This window comes from Arachis hypogaea, chromosome 17 (genome assembly GCF_003086295.3).
Source record: "Arachis hypogaea cultivar Tifrunner chromosome 17, arahy.Tifrunner.gnm2.J5K5, whole genome shotgun sequence".
In the NCBI taxonomy this organism is placed as follows: domain Eukaryota; kingdom Viridiplantae; phylum Streptophyta; class Magnoliopsida; order Fabales; family Fabaceae; genus Arachis; species Arachis hypogaea.
In genome coordinates, this window is record NC_092052.1 from 84,632,808 (window position 1) to 84,649,886 (window position 17,079).

The 17,079-nt window shown below is 39.1% G+C and overlaps 1 protein-coding gene across 1 annotated transcript; it reads left to right on the forward strand.

Moving 5' to 3' along the window:
* Positions 1–1,009: 1,009 nt before the first annotated feature.
* Positions 1,010–2,793, forward strand: LOC140180646 (uncharacterized). The gene is made up of 5 exons (XM_072221904.1): positions 1,010–1,063; positions 1,550–1,567; positions 1,694–1,701; positions 1,785–1,925; positions 1,986–2,793. Exons 1-5 carry the CDS (start codon positions 1,010–1,012, stop codon positions 2,791–2,793), a joined length of 1,029 nt encoding a protein of 342 aa, XP_072078005.1.
* The last annotated feature ends 14,286 nt before the right edge of the window (positions 2,794–17,079 follow it).

Genomic DNA, 17,079 nt, shown 5'->3' on the forward strand with positions numbered 1-17,079 from the left:
TCACGTGCAGACATCGACGCGTACGCGTAGATCACGCGTGCGCTTCGCTTGACAATTTTCCACCACACGTACGCGTCATGTGCGCGTACGCGTCGCCTTGCGACCTTGTCGTTTCACGCGTGCGCGTCTGCTATGCGTGCGCGTGGAGTGAATTTCTCCCAATCCTTGATTTTCCATGATTGCTCCACTTTGCATGCTTTCCTCCCCATTCCTTTTATCCATTCCTAGCCTTTTCAACCTGAAATCACCTAACAAACAAATCAAGGCATCTATTGGAATCAAAGGTGAATTAAATTTAGCTAATTAAGGGCCTAGAAAGCATGTTTTCACACTTAAGCAATAATTGGGAGACAATCATGAAATCATGCTTTTTCATTGAATAAATGTGGGTAAAAGGTCATAAAATCACCTAAATTAAGCACAAGATAAACCCTACAAATGGGGTTTATCACATATATCTCTTTTAATTTATATCCAATTTACTTTTATTTAATTTCAGAACACATGCTTATATATTTGTCTCCAGGTGACTTTTTCTAATGAATATATTATACACACACATATGCTGTACATGTTAATGTTAATCCTTCATGTTTAATAATTCTATATACTATATTGTCTAATTAGAATTTCGTACTTTTATAAAAATAAATAGATTTTAATTTAATAATATTTTAGGTGGTATTAATGCTAATTTATGGTCCATTGAAGTGGTATATAGTGTATACATCTTCTCCTTAGCCAACGGTGTTAAATTCAAATCTTGGGTAGGGCATTCCCAACTCTCAATCAAGATTACTTCGATAAGGGGAAACCTATGGTTCCACTTCTACCAAATAAAGGAAACGCCATTCACTCTCTTGATAAAATATACCACTAACACTTTTCAGCTGGATTTCCATTTCCTCCTTGCTATTTTTTGAGACACAGTTAGTGGATATTTCTGATCATGTTATTTGGTCTTTTGAATAGGCTCTGAAGAATATTTCTGGCAGATCTAGTCATTCAAATGCCTGGAGCAGATTATGCTAGACTCGTGCATGCAATTTATGCTTTCGCTCAGGTAATGTACCATTCTGTCTTACACGTTAGTGTATTAACTTTGCTATATCCTGGGTTTATCTGCTTGCCCAAATTGATTTGATTTGCTAAATATGTTGTGCTTATTTGCTGATTTATTACTTCCCTTTGCAAATTCACATTTCCCTTTGCTGATTTGGTAAATACATTAGAGGACTGATTTTCTGTAGTCTGTGTGTGTATTCTATGGAGTCCCCATGCAGAACTGCAGAAGCTGGCTAACCATTTGATTTTCTTCTTAAAATATACATAGGACAATACTAACACTTTTCCATGATCTATCTTTTCATTACCTGATCAGCTAATCTGTTCATAACATGCTCTTCCCAATGTTAAAAAAATAAAATTAAAAAAATATAGTTTTTCTTTTTTCAAATAAAATTTAGAGGCAGGGAAGGGAGGTTTAATAATTTAATTCTTCATATAGATTTACCTTCTCCTGAATTTTTTTGTTTTATTTTGTATACAGGATATTGTTTTTGGACTGGTAAAGACAAAAGGAGTTGAGTAGTTGTTGTGGCATGTATAGCAACTTCAAATGGCATCTCAAAATGAAGGAACTAAGGAGTAAGTTTATATCATACTTGATATATATTATAATTTGATCTTCTAGTTATTTAGGTAGTGTGTATATGGTAGCTAGATTGTCACTATAATTGACCTATTAGACCATGTTTAGTAATTTCATATATTTGCATTATTAGGATTAGTCATGTTTTGTCAAAAGATTGGATGGATTCACCAAGATTTGAGAAGGAGTACATAGTTGGTGTAAATAGTTTTTTAGAGTTTGCCTTCGTAAAGGGAAAACCAGTTGGAAAAGAAATCCAATGTCCGAGTGCAAGGTGTGGAAACATTTACTGGCGTGAACGAGATGCCGTATATGAGCATCTTATTTGATTTAGGTTTGTCGAAGGTTATAAACGATGGAATAATCATGGGGAATCAGTAATCCCAATAGTAGTAGATACTGACATTGATGATCGAGGCGGCCTTGATGATATTGACGGGTTGCTGCATGACACATTCGAAAATATGGAAAATTTTGAAGAGGGGAACAGTGGGTTGAATGAAGATGCGAAGAGATTTTATAAGCTAGTAGACGAAGTAGGTCTGGAATTATATCCGAATTGTATAACTGGATTTTCGAGGTTATCGTTCATCATTCGTCTTTACCACTTGAAGTATCTACATGGGTGGAGTAACACATCTTTTACCTCCCTCTTGGAGTTAGTCAAAGAATCTATACCTGATTTGAACATCCCCACTTCTTTTAATAAAGCTAAGAATATGGTTAAAGAGTTGAGTCTTGACTATGAAAAGATTGATGCATGTCCTAATGACTGCTTGCTATATCAGAATGAGTACATAAATGACTCAGTTTGCCGTATCTGTGGAGAGTCTCGATATAATCAGACTCCTACTATGGATGGCAACGAAGAGGACTTTGCACTTCCAAATAAAGTTCATAAGGTTGTTGCGAAAACCTTAAGATACTTTCCTTTAATACCAAGGCTTAAAAGGCTTTTTATGTGCCCAAACACAGTAGAGGCGTTGAGGTGGCATGATGAGCAGCGTTTGAAAGACGGTTGCATAAGGCACCCTGCTGATTGCCAAGCATGGAAGAACTTAGACAGTCGGTACCCGAACTTTTCAAAAGAACTGTGCAACTTGAGGCTTGGTTTGGCAAGTGACGGTTTTAATCCTTTTTGAACTATGAACGTGTCACATAGCACATGGCCAGTTGTCTTAATGGTGTGCAACTTTCCCCCTTGGATGTACATGAAGTCAGAATATTGCATGCTCTCTTTAATCATACCTGGACCTTATTCACCAGGAAATAATATTGATATTTTTTTTCAACCATTGATCGAAGAGCTGAAAGAGCTATGGGTGTCAGGGATAGATACATATGATTCTTTTAAGAATGAAACTTTTCAATTGCATACTGCACTTCTTTGGACAATCAATGATTTTCCAGCGTATGTGATGTTGTCCGGTTGGAGTATGAAAGGAAAGTTAGTTTGCCCTTGTTGTAACCATGATACTGCTTTTTGTTACTTGAAACATAGCCAAAAGACAGTTTACATGGACCATAGGAGATTTTTTCCAGTTGATCATGCATGGAGGTCTAACAAGAGATTTTAATGGAAAAATAGAATTCAGGGGTCCACCACGAATGTTAACAAGTGAAGAGGTTCTAGATATGCTAAAGTCAGTAGATAATGCCTCTGGGAAGACGCAAAGCAAAAGTAAAGGCCAATGGAAAAAAGGATCAATCTTTTTTGAGTTACCATATTGGCAGCATTGTATGATCAAGCACAACCTTGATGTAATGCATATCGAAAAAAACATAGTTGACAGTATAATTGGTACCTTATTGGATATTCTTGGAAAGACAAAGGATCATGCAAAAGCTTGTTATGATCTTAAGGAGATAGGCATTCGAAAGAATCTTCACCCAATAAATACTAAGGATGGCAAAAGAACTAAACTTGCTAGAGCATGCTTCTCCATGACCAAAGGGGAGAGATCCCTTTTTTGTGGTGTTTTAATGAAAACAAAATTGCCTGATGGAAGTGCTTCAAACATTTCTCATTGTGTACAACAAGAAGAGAGAAAGCTTTACAGTTATAAGACTCACGATGCTCACTTCATGTTGCATTACCTGTTGCAAATACCAATCAAGAGCATTCTTCCAGATCATATTGCTATTCCTCTAGTGCGCCTGTGTTCCTTTTTTCGTCGGCTATGTCAGAAGGAAATCTCATTAGAAGAGATTAATGGTTTAGAGTCAGAGATTGTAGAGACTTTGTGCCAGTAGGAGAGGATTTTTCTGCCGACCTTTTTTGATATAATGGTTCAATTGCCTATTCATTTAGCTAATGAACTAAGGTTAGGTGGTCCCGTCCAGTTTCGATGGATGTATCTGATTGAGAGATACACGTGCACAGTAAAAGGGTATGTACGTAATAAAAGTCGTCCAGAAGGATCAATTGTGAAGAGTTATTTGGCTGAAGAGTGTTTAACTTTTTATTCAAAATATTTGCATGAGGGAGTGAAAATAAGATTCAACATAGTATCTCGGAATAATGATGCAGGCACTTCAACCAAAGATCCTAATTCAAATTTGTTCACAAACAAGAGAAGTCCAATGGGTGGAAAAAAAGGGCAACTAATTATTTTGGACGAGAAGTCACTCCTTCAAGCTAATGCATATGTATTGAACAATTGCGATAACGTAGAGCCTTACATGAGGTAAATTTGCACTTCTCATTAGTTCTATTCCTTAGACTAATTTTGGTAGTATTACATAATAATATACATTTCTTGTAGAGAATGTTGTGAGCAACAAAAGCAAGACAAGCGAAAGCGGAAGTGGAACATCGTTAAAGATCAGAATAAAGACTTTATCAAGTGGTTTACGAGACGTGCCATGAAGGATGATGTTCCTGGTTGGATACGACAGCTGTCTAAGGGTCCAAATAAAGTTACAAAATCATTTTCTGCCTATGTTGTCAATGGGTACAGATTTCATACTAAGTGGCGAGAAGTGATACGGAAAATGCAAAATAATGGTGTCACTGTGGTGGCTGAAACTACAAGCTTTGCGAGTGTTAAGGACAAAAAACCAATCAAGGCCAATATAAGATATTATGGTAGATTCATGGATATTATCGAGTTAGACTATTATAGCCAATTTAAAGTTGTGTTATTTAAGTGTGAGTGGTTTATGGCTGAGGAAGATGATTATGGTTTGAAATACGTCCATTTCAATAAAAGATGTTACCAAGACGAACCATTTGTGTTGGCAGGCCAAGCACACCAGTGCTTTTATGTGAAAGATCCATATATTCCCCAAAAGCATTATGTGATGAAAACGGTTCCCAGAAACTTGTTTAACATTGGTGTCCAATTACAGTTTGACCCTAACATAAGAGAGCCACATGAATCGGCGAATAGTCCGATACCCTTAAGTGATATTGGTGAGGTAGACTTGGATAGTCAGGGTGTGTGACCTACTATTGTTGATCTGTGATAAACCCCATTTTTAGGGTTTACCTTGTGCTTAATTTAGATGGATTTTATCCACTTTTCCCACATTTATTCAATGAAATAGCATGGTTTCATGATTATCTCCTACATTGTGCTTAAGTGTGAAAATATGCTTTTTAAGTCTTAATTAGATAAATATAATTCTCCTTTGATTCCACTAGATGCCTTGATATGTTTGTTGAGTGATTTCAGGTTGAAAAGGCAAGGAATGGGTCAAAGGAATGAAGGGAAAATCATGCAAACTGGAGAAATCATGAAGAAACAAGGATTTGGGATGCTGATACCCATGCGCACGCGTGGATTGTGGAGTCGCATGTCAACGCATACGCGTGGATGGAAAACTATCAAGCGATGCGTACGAGTGACGTGCGCGTACACGTTGATGTTCGCACGTGACCCACTTAAAGTGAATCCGTTGGGGGCGAATTCTGGGCTTCCCAGGCCCAAATCCAACTCACCTCTGATGCTATTTAACCCAAGGAATGAAGAGGAATCAATCATCTAGTCTTAGTTTAGTTTAGTTTTAAGTTTTGGAGAGAAAATTAGTTTCTAGAGAGAGAAGCTCTTACTTCTCTCTAGAATTAGGATTAGGATTAGGTTTTAGTTCTCTTCTTCTAGATCTAGATCTTCTTCTTCTCTTGCTTCAATTTTTCTTTAGTTTTATGAATTCTTATGTAGATCTCTATTTCTCTTTCAATGTAATTTATGATTTCCATGCTTTTTCATGTTTGCTTTGATTTTCTATTATGGATCTATTGCCTTTGTAGTTAGATCTCTCTTTAATTATTGCAATTCATATTGTTTACTTTCGTTGCCTTTTATGTGTTTGATGAAATACTTCTTTTAGCTATGAATTAGATTTTGCTCCTCTTGGCCTAGATAGAGTAATTGGTGACTCTTGAGTTATCTAATTCCTTTGATTGATTGATAATTAGAAGTTGCTAATTGACTTGAATGCCACTAAAGCTAGTCTTTCCCTTAGGATTTGGCTAGGATTTGTGGAATCAAGTTAATCCATCCACTTGACTTTCCTCCATGGTTAAAGGTTAACTAAGTGAGAGCAATGGACAATTGTGGTCACAATTGAGGAGGATAACTAAGATAGGATTTCTAGTTCTCATACCTTGCCAAGAGCTTTGTTAATTGTTAGTTTATTTCTTTTGCCATTTATATTTCTTGTCTATTATCTCAAAAAATCCCAAAACATACTTCATAGCCAATGACAAGAACACTTTATTGCAATTCCTAAGGAGAACGACTCGAGGTTTGAATACTTCGGTTATTAATTTTAGGGGTTTGTTACTTGTGATAAACAAATTTTTGTATGAAGGGATTATTGTTGGTTTATAAACTATACTTGCAACGAGATTTCATTTGTGAAATTCTAGACCACACAAAAATTCATTCATCAATGTGACACCGAACAAGATCAAACCTAAAGACAAAGAAACAGTGTCTGATCCTATTTTTATTTGTTCTGAAGCATTTGGGTGCATATATTTATTTTTATTTATTCTGAAGCATTTGGGTGCATGCATTTATTTTGATCCTATTTGTGTGTAATAGGAACATCTTCAAAATTTGAAAGAAGCAAGATACAATGATGATGAAGCAGTTCAAACAGTTTTCGGAAAAGAGAGACATGAAAGAGTTTATTTCTATGGTCACGGTTTTAAGGAGGGGTGACCATAGAGGCTATGGCCACAGTGAAAAATCGTGACCATAGATGAGGCTATGGTTACGGTTTTAAAGAGGGTAACCATAGAGGTTATGGTCACGGTTTTAAGGTGGGGTGACCATAGAGGCTATGGCCACGGTGAAAAACTGATGAGCGGATATTTTATACGCTTTTTGGGGATAATTTCATATAGTTTTGAGTATGTTTTAGTTAGTTTTTAGTCTATTTTTATTAGTTTTTAGGAAAAATTCATATTTCTAGACTTTACTATGAGTTGTGTGTTTTTCTGTAATTTCAGGTATTTTTCTGGCTGAAATTGAAGGAGCTGAGCAAAAATCTGATTCAGGCTGAAAAAGGACTGCTGATGCTGTTGGATTCTGACCTCCCTGCACTCAAAGTGGATTTTTTGGAGCTACAGAACTCGAAATGGCGTGCTTTCAATTGAGTTGGAAAGTAGACATCCAGGGCTTTCCAGCAATATATAATAGTCCATACTTTGCACAAGAATAGACGACATAAACTGGCGTTCAACGCCAGTCCTCTGCCCAAGTCTGGCGTCCAGCGCCAGAAAAGGATCAAAAACTGGAGTTGAACGCCCAAACTGGCACAAAAACTGGCGTTCAACTCCACAAATGGCCTATGCACGTGAATTGCTTAAGTCTCAGCCCCAGCACACACCAAGTGGGCCCTAGCACACAGAAGTGGGCCCCAGAAGTGAATTTCTGCATCATCCATCATAGGTTATCCAATTTTTGTAAACCTAGGCTACTAGTTTAGTATTTAAACAACTTTTAGAGACTTATTTTGTATCTCATGACATTTCGGATCTGAACTTGGTATTCTCTGACGGCATGAGTCTCTAAACCCCATTGTTGGGGGTGAGGAGCTCTGCTGTGTCTCGATGAATTAATGCAAGTATTTCTGTTTTCTATTCAAACACGCTTGTTCCTATCTAAGATGTTCATTCGCGCTTAACTGTGATGAAGGTGATGATCAGTGACATTCATCACCTTCCTCAAACCATGAACGTGTGCCTGACAACCACCTCCGTTCTATATCTGATTGAATGAGTATCTCTGAGATCTCTTAATCAGAATCTCCGTGGTATAAGCTAGAACTGATGGCGGCATTCATGAGAATCCGGAAAGTCTAAACCTTGTCTGTGGTATTCCGAGTAGGATTCAAGGATTGAATGACTGTGACGAGCTTCAAACTCCTGAAGGCTGGGCGTTAGTGACAGACGCAAAAGGATAGTAATTCCTATTCCAACCGGATCGAGAACCAACCGGTGATTAGCCGTGCTGTGACAGAGCGCGTGAGCGTAGTTTTCACTGGAAGGATGGAAGGTAGCCATTGACAACGGTGATCCACCAACACATAGCTTGCCATAGGAGGACATGCATGCGTGAACAAGAAGACAGAGGAAAGCAAAGATTCAGAAGACAAAGCATCTCCAAAAACTCCAACATATTCTCCATTACTGCATAACAAGTAACCTTTAATCCATGCTCTATTGTTTATTCGCAATTCAACTGATAAACATAATTGACTTCCTGACTAAGATCTACAAGATAACCATAGATTGCTTCAAACCAACAATCTCCGTGGGATTCGACCCTTACTCACGTGAGGTATTACTTGGACGACCCAGTGCACTTGCTGGTTAGTGGTACGCGTTGTGAAAAGTGTGATTCACAATTCGTGCACCAAGTTTTTGGCGCCGTTGCCGGGGATTGTTCGTGTTTGAACAACTGACGGCTTATTTTGTTGCTTAGATTAGGAAAAAATCTTTCTTTTTGGTTTAGAGTCTTTTATTATTTACCCCTTGTTAAAACACTTTAAATTTATAACTCAGTTAATTAGAATGTGGTGTTTATGTTCATGGTAATTGGCTATCATAATTTTTTCAAAACCTTCCTTTTCATAAATAATATTTTCTCTATTAAATTGTGTGCCAAACTTTAAGTTTGGTGTTTTCTTGTTGAATTCCCTTTGGTTTTCGAAAATTTTGGTGGTTTTCTAAAAATTTTAAGTTTGGTGTTCTTTCTTCATGTTCTTGTGTTCTTGTGAGTCTTCAAAGTGTTCTTGAGTTTTCCTTGTGTCTTGATCTTAAAATTTTTAAGTTTGGTGTTCCTTGGTGTTTTCCCTCCAAAATTTTCAAAAACAAGGAGCATTAGATCTAAAAATTTTAAATCTTGTGCTATCTCATTGTTTTTCTCTTTCCTCACTAAATTCAAAAATATCTTTTCTCTCTTTTTTTTTTAAAAAACAAATTTTCGAAAATTATAAAAAAAAAAATTTCGAAAATTTCTTTTGGTTTTCTAAAATTTTTAAGTTTGGTATTCCTTGGTGTTTTCCCTCCAAAAATTTTCGAAAAATAAGGAGCATTAGATCTAAAAATTTTAAATCCTGTGCTATCTTTTTGTTTCTCCCTTTTCCCTTAAACATCCAAAAATATCTTTTCCCTCTATTTTTAAAGCATCTTTTTCGAAAATCAATTTTAAAAAAAATCATATCTTTTTCAAAACTTCCTAACCACTTTCTCTCTCCTCAATTTTTCGAAAATCTTCACCCACTTTTATTTATTTTTATTTTATTTTCGAAATAAATAAATACATAAATAAAAAAAAAAACATAAATAATATTTTCTCTATTTTACATCATCTCCCTTTCTCCATTATGGACCTAAGCGGAAATGAACAGTCCAGGAGGACTCTGGGGTCATATTCTAACCCCTCTACTGCTTCATATGGGAGTAGTATCTGCATACCCTCCATTGGAGTCAGTAGTTTTGAGTTGAATCCTCAGCTCATTATCATGGTGCAGCAAAATTGCCAGTATTCCGGTCTTCCACAGGAAGAACCTACAGAGTTTCTGGCACAGTTTCTACAGATTGCTGACACAGTACATGATACAGAAATAGATCAGGATGTCTACAGACTGTTACTGTTTCCATTTGCTGTAAAAGATCAAGCTAAGAGGTGGTTGAATAACCAACCTAAGGCCAGCATAAGGACATGGAAGCAGCTAACAGAAAAATTCCTGAATCAATACTTTCCCCCAAAGCGGATGACACAGCTAAGGCTGGACATCCAAGGCTTTAAACAAGGAGATAATGAATCTCTTTATGATGCCTGGGAGAGATACAGAGAGATGCTACGAAAATGCCCCTCTGAAATGTTTTCAGAGTGGGTTCAGTTAGACATCTTCTACTATGGGCTTGCAGAAGGAGCTCAGATATCTCTAGATTACTCAGCTGGTGGATCTATCCACATGAGAAAGACAATTGAAGAGGCTCAAGAGCTCATTGATACAGTTGCCAGGAATCAGCATCTGTACCTAAGCAGCAACCCTTCCATGAATGAAGAGGTTAAAACAGTAACTGCTGAATTCAGTCCTGTAGAACAAGCTGCTGAATTCAATCAGCAATTGGACTTCCTAACAAGGCAGTTAGCCGAATTCAAAGATAGATTACAAGAGACAAGGATGGCTAATATACATATGGAAGAACAGTTTAAGCAAACAAAGCAGCAGCTGTCAAGGCAAATAACAGAAGAATGCCAAGCAGTTCAATTAAGAAGTGGGAAAATATTAAATACCCCACCTCAAGGAATCAAAAAGTCAAGAAATGAGCAACCCACCAAAGATTCACCTGAGGACAGTAAGAGCCCAGGGAAAAATAAGTCTGGCGCTAAAACGACAGAGAATTGGTGGAAGGTTGGCGCTGAACGCCCAGACCATGCCCAAAACTGGCGTTCAACGCCAGAAACAAAGCAGGATTGGCGTTCAACGCCAGAAATGGGCAAGAATCTGGCGTTGAACGCCCAAATAGGGCAGAATCCAGCGTTGAACGCCGAAAATGGGCACAGTTCTGGCGTTCAGACGCCAGAAGCAGACAAGGAGCTGGCGTCCAGTTTCACTCCAGCTTCTGACTCTGGCACTCAATTGCCAGTGAGGGATCAGACACACACAAGTGCTGATAACAACCCCTCTAAAAAGGCTTCTTTAACCACTAAGGTTGAAGAATATAAAGCCAAGATACCTTATCCTCAAAAACTCCGGAAAGAGGAGCAGGATAAGCAATTTGCTCGCTTTGCAGATTACCTCAGGACTCTTGAAATAAAGATTCCATTTGCAGAGGCACTTGAGCAAATACCTTCTTATGCCAAGTTCATGAAAGAGATCTTGAGTCATAAAAAGGATTAGAGAGAAACAGAAAGAGTTCTCCTCACTGAAGAATGCAGTGCAGTCATTCTAGAGAGCTTTCCTGAAAAGCTTAAAGACCCTGGGAGTTTTCTGATACCATGCATATTAGAAGGTAATTGCACCAAGACAGCTTTATGCGATCTTGGGGCAAGCATCAACCTAATACCTGCATCCACTATCAGGAAGCTTGGCTTAACTGAAGAAGTTAAACCAACCCGGATATGTCTCCAACTTGCTGATGGTTCCACTAAATACCCATCAGGCGTGATTGAGGACATGATTGTCAGAGTTGGGCCATTCGCCTTTCCCACTGACTTTGTTGTGCTAGAGATGGAGGAGCACAAGAGTGCTACTCTCATCCTAGGAAGACCCTTCCTAGCAACTGGACGATCCCTCATTGACGTCCAACAGGGGGAAATAACCCTGAGAGTCAACGATGATGAATTCAAGTTGAACGCTGTCAAAGCCATGCAGCATCCAGACACATCAACAGACTGCATGAAAGTTGATCTCATTGACTCTTTGGTAGAAGAGATCAACATGGCCGAGAGTCTCGAATCAGAGTTGGAAGACATCTTTAAAGATGTTCAGCCTGATTTGGAGGATTCAGGGGACATGAAAGAGCCTCTGAACTTTCTTCTGAAAGAGGAAAAACCCCCTAAACCCGAGCTCAAGCCACTACCACCATCCTTGAAATATGCATTTCTGGGAGAAGGTGACACTTTTCCAGTGATCATAAGCTCTGCTTTAAATTCACAGGAAGAGGAAGCACTTATTCAAGTGCTAAGGACACACAAGACAGCTCTTGGGTGGTCCATAGGTGACCTTAAGGGCATAAGCCCAGTTAGTTACATGCACAAAATCCTATTGGAGGACAATGCCAAACCAGTGGTTCAACCACAGAGGCGGCTAAATCCAGCCATGAAGGAAGTGGTGCAGAAAGAGGTCACCAAGTTACTAGAGGCTGGGATTATTTATCCTATTTCTCATAGCCCCTGGGTGAGCCCTGTCCAAGTCGTCCCAAAAAAGGGAGGCATGACAGTGATTCATAATGAAAAAAATGAACTGGTTCCTACAAGAACAATTACAGGGTGGCGCATGTGTATTGACTACAGAAGGCTCAATACAGCCACCAGAAAGGATCATTTTCCTTTACCATTCATAGACCAGATGCTAGAAAGACTAGCAGGTCATGATTATTACTGCTTTCTGGATGGCTACTCAGGCTACAACCAGATTGCAGTGGATCCCCAGGATCAAGAGAAAACAGCATTCACATGTCCATCTGGAGTGTTTGCTTATAGAAGGATGCCATTTGGGCTATGTAATGCGCCTGCAACCTTCCAGAGATGCATGCTCTCTATTTTCTCTGACATGGTGGAAAAATTTCTGGAAGTCTTCATGGATGACTTCTCAGTATATGGAGACTCATTCAGCTCCTGTCTTGATCACCTGAAACTTGTTCTGAAAAGATGCCAAGAGACCAACCTAGTTTTAAACTGGGAAAAGTGTCACTTCATGGTGACTGAAGGAATTGTTCTTGGGCATAAAATCTCAAACAAGGGAATAGAGGTGGATCAAGCAAAAATAGAGGTAATAGAAAAATTACCACCACCTGCCAATGTTAAGGCAATCAGAAGCTTTCTGGGGCATGCAGGATTCTATAGGAGGTTTATAAAGGATTTTTCAAAAATCGCAAAACCTCTAAGCAATCTGCTAGCTGCTGACACGCCATTTTTGTTTGACACAAAGTGCCTGCAGGCGTTTGAAACGCTGAAAGCTAAGCTGGTCACAGCACCAGTCATTTCTGCACCAGACTGGACATTACCATTTGAGCTAATGTGTGATGCCAGTGATCATGCCATTGGTGCAGTATTGGGACAGAGGCATGACAAGCTTCTGCATGTCATTTATTATGCCAGTCGCGTTCTAAATGATGCCCAGAAAAATTACACAACCACAGAAAAAGAACTACTTGCAGTGGTTTACGCCATTGACAAGTTCAGATCATACTTAGTAGGATCAAAAGTGATTGTGTATACTGACCATGCTGCTCTTAAATATCTACTCACAAAGCAGGATTCAAAACCCAGGCTCATCAAATGGGTATTGCTTCTGCAAGAGTTTGATATAGAAATAAGAGACAGAAAAGGGACAGAGAACCAAGTGGCTGATCATCTGTCCCGGATAGAGCCAGTGGAAGGGACGCCTCTCCCTTCTCTTGAGATCTCTGAAACGTTTCCTGATGAGCATTTATTCGCCATTCAGGAAGCACCATGGTTTGCCGATATTGCAAACTATAAAGCTGCAAGGTTCATACCCAAGGAGTACAACAGGACACAAAAGAAGAAATTAATTACTGATGCAAAGTACTACTTGTGGGATGAACCTTATCTCTTTAAGAGATGTGCAGACGGAATTATCCGTAGGTGTGTTCCTAGAGAAGAAGCACAGAGGATCCTATGGCATTGCCACGGATCTCAATATGGAGGCCATTTCGGAGGTGAGCGAACAGCCACCAAGGTCCTCCAATGTGGCTTCTATTGGCCCACACTCTATAAAGATTCCCGAGAGTTTGTACGTAATTGTGACAGTTGCCAAAGAGCTGGTAATCTGCCTCATGGTTACGCCATGCCTCAACAAGAAATCTTGGAAATTGAGTTGTTTGACGTATGGGGAATTGACTTCATGGGACCTTTCCCACCATCATACTCAAACACTTATATTCTGGTGGCAGTTGACTATGTATCAAAATCGGTTGAGGCTATTGCCACACCCACCAATGATACTAAAACAGTGCTGAAGTTCCTCCAGAAACATATTTTTAGCAGGTTTGGTGTCCCTAGAGTACTAATCAGTGATGGGGGCACTCACTTCTACAATAAACAGCTTTACTCTGCCATGGTTCGGTATGGAATTCGCCACAAGGTGGCCACTCCATATCATCCACAAACCAATGGGCAGGCTGAAGTCTCTAACAGAGAATTAAAGAGAATCCTGGAACGGACAGTAAATACCCGTAGGAAGGATTGGGCAAGGAGCTTGGATGATGCTCTGTGGGCCTACAGAACAGCATTCAAGACCCCTATAGGGACCTCTCCATACCAACTGGTGTATGGTAAGGCATGTCACCTGCCCGTGGAACTGGAACATAAGGCCTACTGGGCAACCAGATTCCTAAACTTTGATGCCAAATTAGCAGGAGAAAAAAGATTGCTCCAGCTAAATGAGCTAGAGGAGTTCAGATTCACAGCTTTCGAAAATGCCAAGCTATATAAAGAAAAATAAAAAAAGTGGCATGACAAAAAGCTGTCATCTAGAATCTTTGAACCAGGACAGAAGGTTCTGTTGTTTAACTCTAGACTCAGGCTATTCCCCGGGAAACTGAAATCCCGGTGGAGGGGACCATACGTGATTACAAGTGTATCACCATATGGTTATGTGGAGCTTCAAGATATTGATTCTGATAAGAAGTTCATTGTCAATGGACAGAGAATCAAGCATTATCTAGAAGGAAACATTGAGCAAGAATGCTCAAGGCTGAAGCTGGATTAAAAGCTCAGCAAGGTCCAGCTAAGGACATTAAAGAAGCGCTTGTTGGGAGGCAACCCAATTTTTATTTACTTTCATGGTTTTTCATGTTTTATTAGGTTCATGATCATGTGGAGTCACAAAATAAATATAAAAAATTGAAAACGGAATCAAAAGCAGCAGAAGAAAAATCACACCCTGGAGGAAGCACCTGTCTGGCGTTCAACGCCAGAACAGAGCATGGTTCTGGCGCTGAACGCCCAAAATGGGCAACATCCTGGCGCTGAACGCCCAAAATGGGCACCAACCTGGCGCTGAACGCCCAGAGTTGTGTGCAAGGGCATTTTGCATGCCCAAATTGGTGCAGGGATGTAAATGCCTTGACACCTCAAGGTCTGTGGACCTCACAGGATCATTTCAAGATCTGTGGACCCCACAGGATCCCCACCTTCCCTCCTCATAATCCTAGTTTTTTTCTTTCCACATCTTCTTTTTCATCTATTCCCTCTTCTTTTGCTCGAGGGCGAGCAACATTCTAAGTTTGGTGTGGTAAAACAATTATGTAAAGGATCTATAGCTCAGTGGTAGAACATGTGGCTGCAAATCAAGAGATACCTCAGAGGATGCACTTCCCTCCACATAATTATTGGAAGCAACTGAGGATAGAAATACCAAAAATCACTAGGAATCAAGCCACAAAGGCAAGGAAGAGACATAAAAGAGCTCAAGAACATCATTGGTGCCTCAAGAAGGAAATGCCATCATCACTAAGGTGGACTCGTTCCTTGTTCTTACTTTCTCTGTTTTTCGTTTTCTCTATGTTAAGTGCTTATCTATGTTTGTGTCTTCATTACATGATCATTAGTAGTAATTAGTGTCTAGTTTGATTTTATCCCCAATTAAGTTATAGTCTATTTTTCTCATCATCAGCAAACATGAATAAAATAGTAGATCTTTTGAATAAGAGGCAAAAAAATTTCGAGTTTTTAATAAGAAAAATTCTAATTAGTAACATGTGGTGGCAAAGTTTTCTGTCTTCTGAATGAATGCTTGAATAGTGCATATGTCTTTTGAATTTGTTGTTTAAGACTGTTAAATATGTTGGCTCTTGAAAGAATGATGAACATGAGACATGTTATTGATAATCTGAAAAATCATAAAAATGATTCTTGAAGCAAGAAAAAGCAGCAAAGAACAAAGCTTGCAGAAGAAAAAAAAATAGAAAGAAAAAGAAAAAGCAAGCAGAAAAAGCCAAAAGCTCTTAAAACCAAGAGGCAAGAGCAAACAGCCAATAACCCTTAAAACCAAAAGGCAAGGGCAAATAAAAAGGATCCCAAGGCTTTGAGCATCAGTGGATAGGAGGGCCTAAAGGAATAAAATCCTGGTCTAAGCGGCTAAACCAAGCTGTCCCTAACCATGTGCTTGTGGCGTGAAGGTGTCAAGTGAAAACTTGAGACTGAGCGGTTAAAGTCAAGGTCCAAAGCAAAAAGAAGAGTGTGCTTAAGAACTCTGGACACCTCTAATTGGGGACTTTAGCAAAGCTGAGTCACAATCTGAAAAGGTTCACCCAGTTATGTGTCTGTGGCATTTATGTATCCGGTGGTAATACTGGAAAACAAAGTGCTTAGGGCCACAGCCAAGACTCATAAAGAAGCTGTGTTCAAGAATCATCACACTGAACTAGGAGAATCAATAGCACTATCTGAATTCTGAGTTCCTATAGATGCCAATCACTCTGAGTTTCAATGGATAAAGTGAGATGCCAAAACTGTTCGGAAGCAAAAAGCTACTAGCCCCGCTCATCTAATTAGAATCTGAGCTTCATGCAAAAAAAAAACTCTGAGATATTATTGCTTCTCAACCTGTTAGTCTTCTATTTTATTTGTCTAGTTGCTTGAGGACAAGCAACAGTTTAAGTTTGGTGTTGTGATGAGCGGATATTTTATACGCTTTTTGGGGATAATTTCATATAGTTTTGAGTATGTTTTAGTTAGTTTTTAGTCTATTTTTATTAGTTTTTAGGAAAAATTCATATTTCTGGACTTTACTATGAGTTGTGGGTTTTTCTGTAATTTCAGGTATTTTTCTGGCTAAAATTGAAGGCGCTGAGCAAAAATCTGATTCAGGCTGAAAAAGGACTGCTGATGCTGTTGGATTCTGACCTCCCTGCACTCAAAGTGGATTTTCTGGAGATACAGAACTCGAAATGGCGTGCTTCCAATTGCGTTGGAAATTAGACATCCAGGGCTTTCCATCAATATATAATAGTCTATACTTTGCACAAGAATAAACGACGTAAACTGGCGTTCAACGCCAGTGCTCTGCCCAAGTCTGGCGTCCAGCGCCAGAAAAGGATCAAAAACTAGAGTTGAACGCCCAAACTGGCACAAAAACTGGCGTTCAACTCCACAAATGGCCTCTGCACGTGAATTGCTTAAGTCTCAGCCCCAGCACACACCAAGTGGGCCCCAGCACACAGAAGTGGGCCCCAGAAGTGAATTTCTGCATCATCCATCATAGGTTATCCA